Here is a 15,144-nt window from a genome sequence, read left to right as displayed (position 1 = left end):
ACGCTACATATCTTATTTTGTCAGTCAATATTTTTTAAATCATGGTTCTTTGAAAGAATTGTCATTAGTTATTGCCGAGTTGGTTGCTTAAAGAAAATCGAAATAAACCAATTTTAATTATTTTGTAGTATATCTGAGGAAACATCAAAGACATAAAAAAAATTCGTTTTTTTAACTTTGACGAAATTCGGTGTTGAATCCTTATATCCACGAAAATAGGTTACACCACTGTACTTCTTATAAAGGGAATATTCGTGTTGCACAATTTGTACGTTTCATGCCGTTTTTACAAAATTCGGCTAGTAGAAAATTAATTACTGGAGCGGGTCCAAATGTGTCGGTGTGGGTCAATATTTAGGTTAGAAAGTGGAGTTACTTCCCCCACCTTTCACGTCTGGGTTTCCGCTTTTCTATGGCTAGTTCAGAGTGTCCAATGACGTATTGAGAGTGTTGAATGCGCATTGGTCTATGGGTAAATAGGTGATTTCCCTTCTGACGAAAGCTACATTTTAACCAATCGTTCACAACTTCCGTGTTATGTCTTTTTCCGATCACAGTTGTACGCAAATTATTAATAGATATTTGCACATCTCGATATATTTTGTACAATTTGAAGTCAATTTACACTGTGTAGTAATAAACTTGAAGGGTTATTTCAGAATTGATTGATAACTAGTCTAAATAGTGTGCTCGGTTGGGTTGTATCTTTTCTTTATACAATAAATATCAAGGTAAGCCATCCTCTTTATTCAAGCTAAACCTATATTTTTAAGTAGCCTATATCTTTGTAGTCTTAATGTAGAGATTAGGTTGGTTGAAAAGTCACTATTGACAAGCAAAGTTTTTAGTCAACTTGGCCCATAGGCCTAACTTTATTTTTTTCTCTTTTTATTTTTTATTTCTACATTTTACTGATCCTTGATGAAATCATCGATGTAATTTTTTATTGATTATTTGTATGTGTTGGTTGTATTGTCTATAACAGAATGAAGACAGGTCTATCGGTGGACTCAGGATCTGATCTTGATGCTCATTGGTTTCTGTGCCCCAATTTTTACCCGTTTGTAGTCCTAATCTAAAGATATATTTTTTTACCATAAATTTCCCAACATTTGGTACAAATAAATAGGTCAAAATGGCCTAGGCTGAATAAGCTTATAGTAGTTATAAGCCTATAATACATTAGATTTATGATGTTTAACACATTTAAAAAAGGATGATTTGTTTTGAATATCAAAGCAAAGGCTGGTTGGCTTTCTCCCATTTTCAATTTATCAATTGGCCTAGAGATTTCCTCCTTTTACAAATGCAGTCTGAATGATATCATCAAGTGGTTTCCTCTCCTTGTCAATGTAGAAAGGAAACAATTATGAAATATACTATTTCTTAAATATCAGTACAGTATACTCTGTGTAATCCGACATACACTGGGATCAATGTTGTATTGACGAGTGTTAAAGGATGAACAGTTATTTTACAAGACGTGCAAAATGTTACTGTTTATAGCTCAATGACCCAAGATGTTACAGACGGTACCTTTCTAATAATAAGACAATAATAAAAGACAATTCAGTTGTATATGTTACATATATAAGTTTTATACACATTATTATCTTGTCACCGTTTTGGCTAGTGTTGAAACGGTTAGTGAATTTTACTAACCGGGTAATTGTCGACAATAACCATTTGTTACCCGGTTAATCACGGTTAATTACTAAAGATTATAAAATTATATTATAGAGTTAAGTATAAATGAATACCCAGGAAGATTTTGGCTAGTTCCTGCGAATTGTCTGTACAAATCGACAGATACCAAACAACCCATTGACAGAGTTCAGACGGACTGGTGCCATTGTCACTCTAAGTCGTTAACAGATTTAAGGTTTTTAATACCAGTTGTGGGGTCAGTGTAATGAGTGTCTTTCATTGAAGTAGTCGCGATTCAGTGTACTGGTTCCACAACTGGTATAAAACTATTGTCTCAATGAATCCGTACTCATGAATAAGCTTGAAGCTGATTGACAGGCAAGAAGAAACAAACAGCCAATTAGAGGAGAGTTAATAAAAAGTAATAGTGTTTTGATAATTGATACCCTATCTTGATTTATTAATCTCAATTATTCAATCAATAAAGATATTTATTTACTAAAGAAAACAGCTTAAAGACTCATACAGTGATGAAATTTCTGTCAAATTGCTCTCTTTTTACTTCTTATAAAATTGACGGTTAACTGATTATCTCAAATCAGACCGGGTTACCCGTGAAATACTACCCGAAATCAGTTAACCGTTTCAACACTAATAGATGAACCCTATTGAAAATAAAAGGATTTAAAACTATTTTATTTCAGTTATTGACCTTAAACTTGAAACTGCATTCAATATTTTGCTGGATTTTGACAAAATATAGTTATTCAGTATCACCCCCAATAAATTCAAAAGTGTATGACTAACGGTTGAATTTTTCATTTTGTTACGGTACGGTCAAATATTGTTTGTTTAAAATCAAAGCTTTCATATAACCTTGCATGGCAAAAACTATCTCTTTTTAGTATTGTGCATTTTCAACATCATTTGGTAATCCATTATTTAATTTTTGTTTTAGTGGTGGTAAAGGAAAGTAAAAGAAATGTCAAAGTATATCAAAGAGGTTTATGTCAATGAAAGAATACATAAAGAACCTGAAGAATGTTCTGATACTGATGAAAATGGTGATGAAAATGAACATGTTAGAGAGGAAAAAGATTTGGAAGGAAGAATCACTGAAGACAATGCTATTGATATCACCAAACAATTGGAAGATTGTCATATAAGCTCAAGAAACACAGATGAGATTGAAGTCAAATCAGACAGTTTAGAAGATGATTTAATCAACAAGTTGAGTGGGGTGTCTATCAAAGAAAATGCCATTTTATTCACTCCAGAAAATACTGGTATTTCTAACCAGGCACAAATTTCAGAATTAGAAGCTAGGGGTCCAATGAGGGGTATTGCTACTGATTTTAGACAAGGTACCAATACTACCTTTTTTAATTCAGTTGAATCTTCATGGAACTACCCCGAAAGCCTGCCTAATTTTAATTGTACTAGTGGAAAGAGAAAGCAGGCAGAATATGAAGAGAATCCAACAAAATTTCTATCACCATCTGTATATGAAGAACATTTGAATGATTTAGATATGATGGAAAGTAGACCGCTTAGAAATAATCAAGAATCAAATGTTGATGTAGCAGTGGTTCCTGATATGTGTGACATAGACAACTTACTGCAAATGTTAGGTAATGGTACAGACAACAATTTTCCCGGTAGTAACAAATTACAGTCAGACTTGCTGGATTATAACAGTGAAGGATATGCAAGTGAAGATAGTCCTGTACACGAAACAGCATATTCACCTGTTGGGATTGATTCACCTCCTCCATCTAATCTTTCTCACTTATCTGATGATAGTGGAATAAGTAACAGCAGCCAATCAATGTCTAGTCCAGACCAAATATACAAGTATGAAGTGGAAAGTCCAATGCCAAAATCATGCGATGATCTGTTTGAAGAACGTAAAGATGAATTGGCAGATCTCTTAAATATTTTGGCTAGAGATATAAAAAATGATGAAAAATTGAAAAAAGAAGACATGGCAAGGAGAAATTTACCCCAAAAAGCAAGCAATGAATTAAATGCTAGTTTACCTCCTAAAGAATGTCAGACCTGGCCTAGGCATACCAATGAGGAAAACAATAGGCCTCTGAATAATTTTATGGAATCAAATGAAAAGTTACCTGTCGGTCAACATTCAACAAGAATAAAGTTAGCAGCAAAAGAGAACAACTTCAGATGCCCTAATACAACACATGTTTCTCCTCAAACAACAGCTGGATCTTTAGTATCTTGCCGTCAAGCCATTCCCATATCGGTTAATATATTACCTTCAGGTAACTGTCATTCAAAACCTCTTAATACTGTACCATCCTCAACATGTCCAATTTTAGTCATATCTCAAAATCAACCCCTTGTGGTTGTTAGCCCCATACCTATAAAGCCCACACAACAAACAAAGAAACAGTCTAGCTTTGTTCCTATTTTACCAAGACTAACTCCTGTGAACCAGAAAATATCAACTGTCAACAATGTGACATCTACATCAAGAGTTCCTACCACAGTAGTAGCAGCTGCAGAAGAACATGTAGCCAACAATTCAGATAAGAAACCAACTCACATTCAGAAGTACAAAGGTGAGATAAGGCTTGTTTAATATTGATGTATATTACCCTCACCCCTGTCATCTGTTCGCTCACAATGAATTCACAAAAAGGGATACCGGTACAGTGTTAATCTGATCTGTTTAATTAGGAATTGCCCTTTATTTGTACTATGTTTGATATGCCTGGAAAGCTATTTAGTGTAAACTTTAAGTTGAAAGCTGTAAACCTTTTTAAGGTTATAAAGAGCCATTCTGTATCGATTTGCACCATTCCAATTTTCAGTCAGACGCATGATTCTTAAAATTCTGCATTCATTGTGCATTTTAAGACATCACTACCGCAAAGCTTTTTATTTATCGAGCACCTCTGCGATAGCTATGTCATGAAACACCTTTATTGGAAATGAGTGCCACAGGTGTCACAAATTGGAATGGTGCATTTTGATGTAATGTGTTCCAGATACTTAAAAAAGTTTAGAAAACTTCTTTACAATCAAAATTGACATTTTGTAGTATCTTTTGCCAAAAGCATATGCCTCAAATGCATTGGAGATTAGGCAGTTTTTATCATTGAATCAAATTTTGCTGGTAAAGAAGGTTACCATGTAAATATTAACTTTGGCTTCATCTTCATACTTTAAAAACTAAAAAATGTAATATATGCCTGAAATTATTTCTAAAATATGCTATTAACATTTATGTTTCTACTTCATCGAACTGAATGAAGTTTACTTAATGTGAAATAAGCAGCTAATTAGTTTTTATATGCCCACATAAAATTGGGGGCGTATATTGCAGTCACCTATTTCCGTTGGTCCATTGGTCTTGACTGATTTAGACGAAAATTTGTATGATTGTTTGTAATCACTCAAGGATGAATCCTATTGAAAATAATAAAAATGGAAAAATATTCAATATGAGTTATTGCCCTTGTTCCTGCAAACTCTCTAGTAGGCAAAATTCTTGATGGATTTTGACGAAACTTGATGTGATTGTTTGTTATTTACCAAGGGTGAACCCTATTGAAAATCAGAGGTATCAAAAAATATTTAGTATTTGTTATTGCTCTTGTTCTTAAAAACGCATTCAATTTTTTACCTTGTAAACACTCCAGAGGGCACAATTCTTGATGGATTTTGACAAAACTTGGTATGAGTGTTAGTAATCAACAAAAGATGAACATTATCGAAAATCAGAAAGATTTGATATTGTAACCTACCCTTTTTGTAGTTGATGATAATAAGCGGTTGAATTTAGCTAGACGTTTGGTGGCTAAAATGACAAGTGATGATTTAAAATTTCAAGATAATGAAGGGGATACGTAAGTATTATATGATTGTAACTTGCTGGTAAATTTGCTTCTTGTGAATCAGAGTAAATGTATTAGTTTTTTTCACCAATTTGACTGCAAAATCAACATAATTTGGTCTACCTAGATACACCAAACAGATTATAGTATCATTCTAATTTTGATGTGTAATTTAAAAGTAAAATGAAATGTTATATAAATAAGACATCAGCCAGTTGTCAGCTTTTTTGAAATTTGTTGGTTGATACCAAGGAAATGGTGATCTGAGTAATTTACTGAATACATGTATCATGTTACAATTGTTACATGTATTTCTTACAGTGGCTCTTTAAGCTATTGCTGCAAAATTTGTGGTTAATTTTTCTTAATCTTTGTACTTCTGCAATGGAAAGCTGGTATAATATGATTTCTCCATTTAGCTATCTTCATGTAGCTGCATGCAAGTCAGACAAGAATATGGTACAGGCTTTATTGGAGAGATTAGAAAGGGAAAAATTGCTAGGAATGATTGATGTTCATAATCTTCGAAGACAGGTAGTTATAGTATTAGTATTAAATATAAATAAGATATATTTCCATGAAAAAGTTACAAAAACATTAGCATTTCTCCAGATATTGCGGAAGTGGCGTAGCAGATCAAAGTGTTATTTTGATGAGGGTCGTTAACTTGGCTGATTGCCAAATATGGATAGGGAGCATGTTTGTATTGAGTATCCTGAAGCTTGACTGAGTGCATGCGAGAGCAACAGTTCAGTTTGTCAGCGGCGTTGTGCTTGGTTGAATTCATCTTGAATATAATTCATATGTTTTGATAAATTCTTAACTTATCAACCACTTTTTAGTCGTAAGATGTATATTTTTGTTTGATGTGATAATTGGATAATGAAATACCGGTAACAATTTTGACTGACAACTCAAGTTTAGAGGCCCAGAAAATATGAATATTGTCATTCTTTAGTACAGAATGAATCAAGAATCGCACAATGCCAATGCGGGTTTCTGATGCTTGAAATCATTGACAGCATCATTTTAAAACTCATTCCAAACCCTTGAAATCCCATGTTATTTTTACTTTGTTTGTTATAAGTACTGACACTGTTACATTAAACATTTCCAAAATGTTTGTTTCTTGCCTCAAGTACAATTCTAACTTTTCAAGTTGCACTGAAAGAAAAATAATTTATGATGAAAGCTCATGAAGAAATGAACTGAATTTGTTACTTCCAATCCAGTTCTCTTCAGACATGGATACAATATGTAGTTAGATTTCATTCAATTTGGACATCCAATCTCACATGATAATCTAGAATAGGATAAAGTTGATGTTATTTATTGTGATATCTTATGAAGACTTCAAGATTTTGCTTTGTGGTAAAATTAAGGCTACCGTAAAATTTCTATTATAACAGCCGATGTTGTTATTAAAAGTATGTCATGTGTTATGATAGACAAAATCTTAATTGGGAGACCAATTACTTAGGCAGTGAGAAATTTATCAAATGCTAAGATTAAAAGTATTAAAGGTAATTTTATTGAATTACAAACTTTATGTACTGACTACTGTATAGTTGACTACTGGTTAAACTGGTATAAGCCCAATAAAAGTGGTAGATGTATGTCATCAGTGTTATGATTGGTTTTTATTTGCTTTGACCTTTTTTTTTACAGACAGCCCTTTATTGTGCTGTTAGTGGAAATAATCCTGGAATGGTGGAAATGTTATTACGTTATGGCGCTGATATTAACACACTTGCAGAGGTAATCTTACTTTGTAGTTCACATACTTATACATCATTACCGTTTTATTTTATCCTATTAAAGTCTGTATTCAATCTTCTGGCATCCATTTCAATTTTTATACGCCCACATCTATCTATGTGGACGTATATTGTCGGCACCTCTGTCCGCCCGTCAACATTTGCTTGTAAACGCTCTAAAAACTAGATTTTTTGATGGAATCAAATGAAATTCGGTATGTGTATACATATTCATAAAACGAAGATCAAGTTCGAATTTGAGCCATTTTGAAGCAGAGTTATTCCCTTGCCCCAAAATCTTGAATATGCGAATTACTCTCTTAGTTATCAACTGATTTTGATGAAAATTTAAATGGATGTTATTGAACCTAAATCGAAAGGCTTGAGAAAGTTTAGTTTACTTCTGATTAAATTTAAGGCTTTTTCAAGATTTAGGCCTCTTACGTCAGTTTTGAGGAGTTATCGCCCTTCAACCTCTATACAGTAAGTGCTTCTATCAACATCAATTGCTCTGAAAACTAGAGTGTTTGAAGGAATCAAATGAAATTCGGTATAGGCATACATATTCATGAAACGTCCGTCTGATTTTTAGATTTTTTGATGGAATCAAATAAAATTCAGTATGTGTATACATATTCATAAAACGAAGATCAAGTTCGAATTTGAGCTATTTTCGACCGTTAGAAGCAGAGTTATTCCCTTGCCCCAAAATCTTGAATATTTACCATATGCATGCCGTGGTGGGCGTATATGGCCGTGGTCCACTATGTTTTACTTATACATTCTGTAGAAAGAAAAGGACTTAATACTGTTTACACTACCCTCTATATAATCTGTTCCATTCTGAGAACAATTCCAAGACCACCAAGCCTTGGTGGTCTCAAATTTGAACTGTTGAACAATGGACCCTACTAATTTTTATACGCCCACATTATAGTGTGTAATTAATTACAAAACTTGACATCATATACCATCCTTTAATACCCAACGTTTCGTCAAAGTAAGAAGTTCAAAGAAGTTTGTTTCTTCCCCTCGTAAAAACTTTTTTTCAGTATACATCGAATGAATTGCTGTACTACTAGTGGTATAGGTAGTCTTCTGTGATTGGTTATTACTGCCTGCTTTTTATACACCCACATGGAAATGGGGGGCGTATATTGTTGTTACCCATATCCGACTGTCGGTTCAACCACAATTGCTCGTAAACACTCTACAAGGCACATTTGACTGATTTCGACGAAACTTGGTATGGTTGTTTGTAATCACCTAAGGATAAACCCTTTTGAAAATCAGAAAAATCCAAAAAATATTTAGTATGAGTTATTGCCCCTGTTCTTAAAGCAATCGTAAACATTCTAGAAGGCACAATTTTTGACAGATTTTGATGAAACTTGGTGTCAGTGTTTGTAATCACCCATAGATAAACCCTATTGAAAATCAGAATAACTGAAAAATATTTGTTCTTGAAAATGCGTTCAATTTGTAGCAAGTAAACATCTAGAATGCTAAATTCTTGATGGATTTTGGCGAAACTTTGTGTGAGTGAATGTAATCACCCAAAGATGAACCCTAAGATCATAAAAATCGAAAAATATTTAGTATAAGTTATTGTTGACTTGTTAACCCAATAGAGGTGACAGTTTTTGTCAAAAATTTTATGAAATGTTTGTTTAAATCAACAATATCTTGCACAAATTAGATTTTCGGTACAATTTGACATGAATTGGTACCGCCCTTGATATAATAAAAATAAGGCAACCACTTGTTCATCTGTTCTGTTCTCAAAACCGTTCTAAAAACAGATATTTTTGGTAAGGTAAAGAAGGATATTGTTGAATTTTTTATATACAATGAATAGCAGTTGACCATTATGATTTCAGAGAGTAGTTCAGTCGAATCACTTTAAAGACATAACATCTGCATTATCTGCACTTCATGTTGCATCAACAAATGGAAATGAGTATTTAGCTACATTAAGGACCTTGTTGCAGAGTAAGGATCTGTTGTTGAATAATCCAAATTCAGATGGTAAGCAATTTCTAATTCTATATAGGAATATCACTGCATAATTTATGAGTCAAATGCGCCCCCTTTCTATCATTTATATACGCCCACATGAAATATGTCATATATTGATTAATGAAATGAAATAAATTGAGTTTTACGTCCATCCGTCCGTCCACAATTGCTCATAAACACTCTACAAGGCACAATTCTTGACTGATTTTGACGAAACTTGGTATGCTTGTTTGTAATCACTCAAGGATGAACCCTATTGAAAATCGGAAAAATATTTTGTATCAGTTATTGCCCTTGTTCTTGAAAACGCATTCAATTTTTAGCTCGTAATCACTGCAGAAGGCACAATTCTTGATAGATTTAGATGAAACTTGGTAATATTATTCAGTATTGCCCTAAAGAGCTCAAAAGAAGTGTATGACTGAAGGGTGAATATTTCATACTGGTGATTGTTACTTTACTGCATGTGAACACAATCATTTATAATGATGAGATCTTGGTCAAGTTCAAAGTTGACGATCTTTCGATAAGGGTTTTTGAATTATTGCCCTTGATTTAGGAAAAACTCATCATCATTTGTTTGTGAACACAATAGAGACTACAATTTCATTCGATTTATTTGAAATTTGGTGTGATCATTTATAATGATGAGATCTTCAACAAGTTCAATTTTGATTTTGCAATCAACAGTATTTGAGTTATTGCCCTTGATAATTTGTTAGCTTGTGAAGGCGATAGAGGTGACAGTTTATGTCAGAATTTTACTAAATTTTGTGCATTTGTTTAAAATGAACAATAGCTTCCACAAATTTTGGGTACGTTTTGATGCAGATTGGTGACCGCCCTTGATATACTGAAAATGTATCAGGAAAGTGGGCGTATCTTGCAAGGCAATGATTTGTATTATATTTTAAATCCATTTTCTTCAGGTCAAACAGCATTGCATTGTGCTATCCTCTGTCATAACAAGAATAGAAATAATCAGAACAATGAGTATATAGATAGCAGACAGGTTATTGAGCTTTTGATAAATCATGGTGCTGACATCAATGCTCAGGTAATTAGATAAATTTAATTCTTTAAGGGATTGTATATAGATGTTTTTATGAATTTTTTATGTGAATCAGGGACACTAATAGCATCAATCTGCACTATTCCAATTTTCAATCAGATGTCTGTGGTTCCTGCAATTCCACTAAAAATAAGCATTTTATGATGTCATTTATCACAAATTGCATGAACCACAGACGTCTGATTGAAAATCTAGAAAACATCTTATAATCCCTTAAAGGAATGAATGTGTTTCTATTTCTTGGGAAGTAAACGCTGCTTTATCAAGTGACAAAGCATACATGATTAGTATGTTAGTTGTAAGGTCAGTTGTCTTGTCTCATGATAAATCAGGGTTTATTTCCCAATTGCAAGAACCACATTCATTCCTTATTCACATTAATTCATCTCTTCTATTAAAACTAAAAAAAAATTGTATTTGTTTTTTAATACGGCCACATGAAATGTGGAGCGTATATTGCCGTCACCCATGTTCGTCCGTCCACAATTGCTCGTAAACACTATACAAGTCACAATTCTTTACGGATTTTGACGAAAATTGCTGAAATCATTTATTATCACCCAAGGATAAAATCGAAAAATATTCAATATGAGTTACTGCCCTTGTTTTTCAAAACATGTTCGATTTTTAGCTCGTAAACACTCTACAAGTCACAATTCTTAACGGATTTTGACAAAACTTGCTGGAATTGTTTATTATCACCCAAGGATGAACTCTATTGAAAATCAGAAGAAGCGAAAAATATTTAGTATGAGTTATTGCCCTTGTTCTTGAAAACACTTTAAACACTTAAAGGCATGATTCTTGCTGGATTTTGACAAAACTTGGTTTTATTATTCAGTCCTGCTGTGAAGATTGAATATTTGCCTTCTAAAGTTTTCACGAGCTAAAAATTGAACACGTTTTCAAGAACAAGAGCAATAACTCATACTCAATATTATTCAGTATCGCCCTAAAGAGTTCAAAAGAAGTGTATGATTGAAGGTTGAATATTTCATACTGGTGATTGTTACTTTACTGCTAAATATTCTTATTCAAAATCAAAGCTGCCAGTGGGCGTATATTACCTTGCCTGGCAAGCTACCTTTAAATGTAAGATTGGCGAAAATTCACATTTATGGCCGGCCAGTGGCTGTGTACAATGTAAAGAATTTGACTATGAAAAACAATATTATGACAGATGTTTTTATTTAATAGAATCTCTCCTTGTACATTCTTTCACATTATGTGATAAACTTGGTGTGTTCAAACCTGTAAATATCAAAATGGTATTTTCATGCCTAACTGTGTTACTGGTCAGTCAGAGACAAAGACACTACATAGCCAAATTTTTCACAAAGATTTTTTGATGGAATTGGCAGAAACTCAATAACATGGTGCCTTCAGATCTGTGAATAGAGCAAAGGTCATGCCTAACTGTGTTACTGGTCTGTCTAAGATGAAGCCCCTACATGGCCAATATTTTCAGTCTATAGTATTGGGGTAGGGCAGATTTTTCGATGAAATTGGTAGAAATCAAGTTTGAAATTGGTTATAATGAGATGAACGGGTCCAAAGTTATTGTCCTTGATTAAGTAAAAATTCAACAAATTTGGCTTGTAGACATGATACAGTTTTATCTGATCTTGATGAAACTTCGTATGCATGTATATATTGATAGTATGTGATAAACTTGGTGTGTTCAAACCTGTAAATATCAAAATGGTATTTTCATGCCTAACTGTGTTACTGGTCAGTCAGAGACAAAGACCCTACATAGCCAAATTTTTCACAAAGATTTTTTGATGGAATTGGCAGAAACTCAATAACATGGTGCCTTCAGATCTGTGAATAGAGCAAAGGTCATGCCTAACTGTGTTACTGGTCTGTCTAAGATGAAGCCCCTACATGGCCAATTTTTTCACAGTCTATAGTATTGGGGTAGGGCAGATTTTTCGATGAAATTGGTAGAAATCAAGTTTGAAATTGGTTATAATGAGATGAACGGGTCCAAAGTTATTGCCCTTGATTAAGTAAAAATTCAACAACTTTTGCTTGTAGACATGATACAGTTTTATCTGATCTTGATGAAACTTCGTATGCATGTATATATTGATAGTATCTCAGTTTAGTTTGAAATTGGTAATAATCGGATGAACTTGGTTTCTAGGTTGTTGCCCTTAATTTGGTAAAAAATATAGGCTACAGTTTTAAGCTAAGATTCCATATACGCATCATGCGGATGCGTCATGCGGACATAAATGGCCCTTGCAGATCCGTCATGCGTCAAATATTATTCCATATGTGCGTTAAAGCGTCTAAACGTATGCGTTATCTTTCTTTTGACGCACGGACTTCTAGAGAGATGGATGCTTTGGTGCATAAAAAAGACGGAATCCCCACAAAATACGTCACATTTGGGAGATCTCCGCGTGGAAAGGCGTCCGGATGCGTAAAAAATCGCTATACGAGGCGATTTTTTTTTTTACGCATGACGGAGATCCTTTGCGGGATATCGCTTCCGCATATATGAAGTCATACCCTCTTAAACCAACCATTTCGATCATTAATGCATGACGCATTATATGGAATCTTAGCTTTATTCTGATCTTGATGAAACTTGGTATGCATGCATATATTGATGAGATCTTGACAAGTACGAAATTTTTAACAATCAGGTGAAAGGTTTTAAGTTATTGCCTTTGTGTGTATGTCATGAGACCGTTATAAATTTAATGATAATTTGATGAACTGTTTTTGAGTTTTTGCCTTTTTCATTATTAAGACTTTATCGTTTCTGACAGTTGATAGGTGGTGTATGTTACCTTGCCTAGCAAGCTATGTATCTTTTCCAATGAAATTTATATTGTCATCGAAACAGCTCCACAGTGATGATGCTGAAAACTGGAACCAGACTCACAAATGCAGAGGCTTTTCTGTCAAGTGAAGATACCCCTCACTGTAAGACAGTTCTGTAACCTAATAATCTAATGTACCATCAATTAATTGGTAAATGCTTTTGTTATTTAAATTGGATAATAATGTGGATTATATATAATCCCAGCATTATTCTACATGACAAGCTTTCTACTTTTTATTTTCAGGACAAGAAAAATGGTAAAACGCCATTGATGTATGCGTTAGAATCAAGAAATGTTGAATTGATCTATTCTGTTGTAAAGAATGTTGATGCTGATAAAAAAAGGTCACACTTGCGCACTCTTTCCTTTGACGGCAATAGTGCACAAAAAATTCTTGATTCCCTGAAGACTATACTTGTTGAAAAACAGTGGCAAAAAATACATGACATGCTGATATGCACTGAAAAGGAAATGAATATATACAAGAATATTGCTGGTAAATCATCAACATTGTTTCATAAGGGAATTGGGCTTATTTAACCTTACCTAAGTGTCAATTACACATGTATATGTACAGTTTAAACAAACAACCAGAGTCTTACGATCTTTAGCTTATTCTGTGCTCTTGTTATTTCTTCATTCAACTTTTTTCATTTAATCACCTTATAGAATTTCACTACAGTTACCTGTATCATTTTTCCAAATGAAAACCAAAAAACGGGTTTGCCTGCAATTGGGCAACATCATGCTTACTTTTTATTTATTTCTTATTACCAAGTGATCTTTCAAATTAACAGCTTGTATAACAACAATTTATTTCTCGTACCAGACTTGGCTAAAATTGTGTGTTTCTATTGTTTTTGAACAGCTAACCTAAATTCGGCAGCTTGTAGACTTAAAATAACAGTACATGTACAAATATAAATTGTCTTCATGTTTTATCAAGTCTTTAGATTATTGTGAATAAGGAAAAGATAGAGAGTTAGGCACATTGTCAAAAGTTTTGCCCTATCTCTATCATTTTGTAGTCTCTATTTAGTGTACAATATTAAATAACTTCATATTTCAAATTATATTATTGTGAATAAGGAAAAGATAGAGAATTGGACACACATATTTCATACCCTGGTTTTTATTTGAAATGGGGGCCGTATATCGTCGAGACCCATTTCCGCCTGTCTGTCCACAATTGCTCGTAAACACTCTACAAGACACAATTCTTGACTGATTTCAAGGAAACTTAGTATGGTTGTTTGTTATCACCCAACATGGATAAACCTATTGAAAATCAGAAAAATTGAAAAATGTGTAGTACCGTATGAGTTATTGCACTTGTATCTTGAAAACAGTTCAAGTTTAAGCCTATTAACCCTCAAGAAGGCCAAATTCCTGACAGATTTTGATGAAACTTAGTAATATTATTTGCCTCAAAAAGTTCAAAAGAAGTGTATGTCTGAAGGTTGAATATTTCATACTGCCAAATTAGTTTTTTAAAAATTAAAGCTGCCAGTGGGCGTATATTACCTTGGCAAGCTATCTTATCATACGAAACTTCGCATCTTGCCTAGCTCCGTATAGTCGCAGATCTATCTCCGATAGGTAGAATTTCTCTGTTGATCAGGATGGCTATCTTATATGAATAACCTTACTTTTTAGTTGGTTATAACCAACATCAAGAAATAAGTAATATTTATAGCTCAGGTTTAAAAAGTTTGCCAATTTTAACAGAGCACCAGGCTGTTAAAACCGGTTACTGAATGAAAACCTGCCATAAAATACTTGACATGATTAACGAAAGTTATAATTATTGTACGTGTGTCAAATGCTTCATTTTGGTTTGTAACCACATGTTGTCTGTTATATCATATTATTCATATATTTATTTACATAGCTTAGACATCTTAGGTACTGTACACACTGACAACCATTTTTGGCAACAAGATTATTTT

At 33.4% G+C, this 15,144-nt stretch overlaps 1 protein-coding gene across 1 annotated transcript; it reads left to right on the top strand.

Annotated features, from left to right (window-relative positions):
• The first annotated feature begins 585 nt into the window (after window positions 1–585).
• LOTGIDRAFT_230541 (hypothetical protein) lies at window positions 586–14,887 on the top strand. The gene is made up of 9 exons (XM_009048919.1): window positions 586–731; window positions 2,606–4,229; window positions 5,429–5,519; window positions 5,927–6,041; window positions 7,176–7,265; window positions 9,145–9,292; window positions 10,213–10,340; window positions 13,439–13,539; window positions 14,224–14,887. Exons 2-9 carry the CDS (start codon window positions 2,630–2,632, stop codon window positions 14,249–14,251), a joined length of 2,301 nt encoding a protein of 766 aa, XP_009047167.1. The 5' UTR covers window positions 586–731; window positions 2,606–2,629; the 3' UTR covers window positions 14,252–14,887.
• The last annotated feature ends 257 nt before the right edge of the window (window positions 14,888–15,144 follow it).

The sequence above is a fragment of the Lottia gigantea genome (assembly GCF_000327385.1).
Source record: "Lottia gigantea unplaced genomic scaffold LOTGIsca_13, whole genome shotgun sequence".
In the NCBI taxonomy this organism is placed as follows: domain Eukaryota; kingdom Metazoa; phylum Mollusca; class Gastropoda; family Lottiidae; genus Lottia; species Lottia gigantea.
This window is presented reverse-complemented; position numbering and strand designations above follow the sequence as displayed.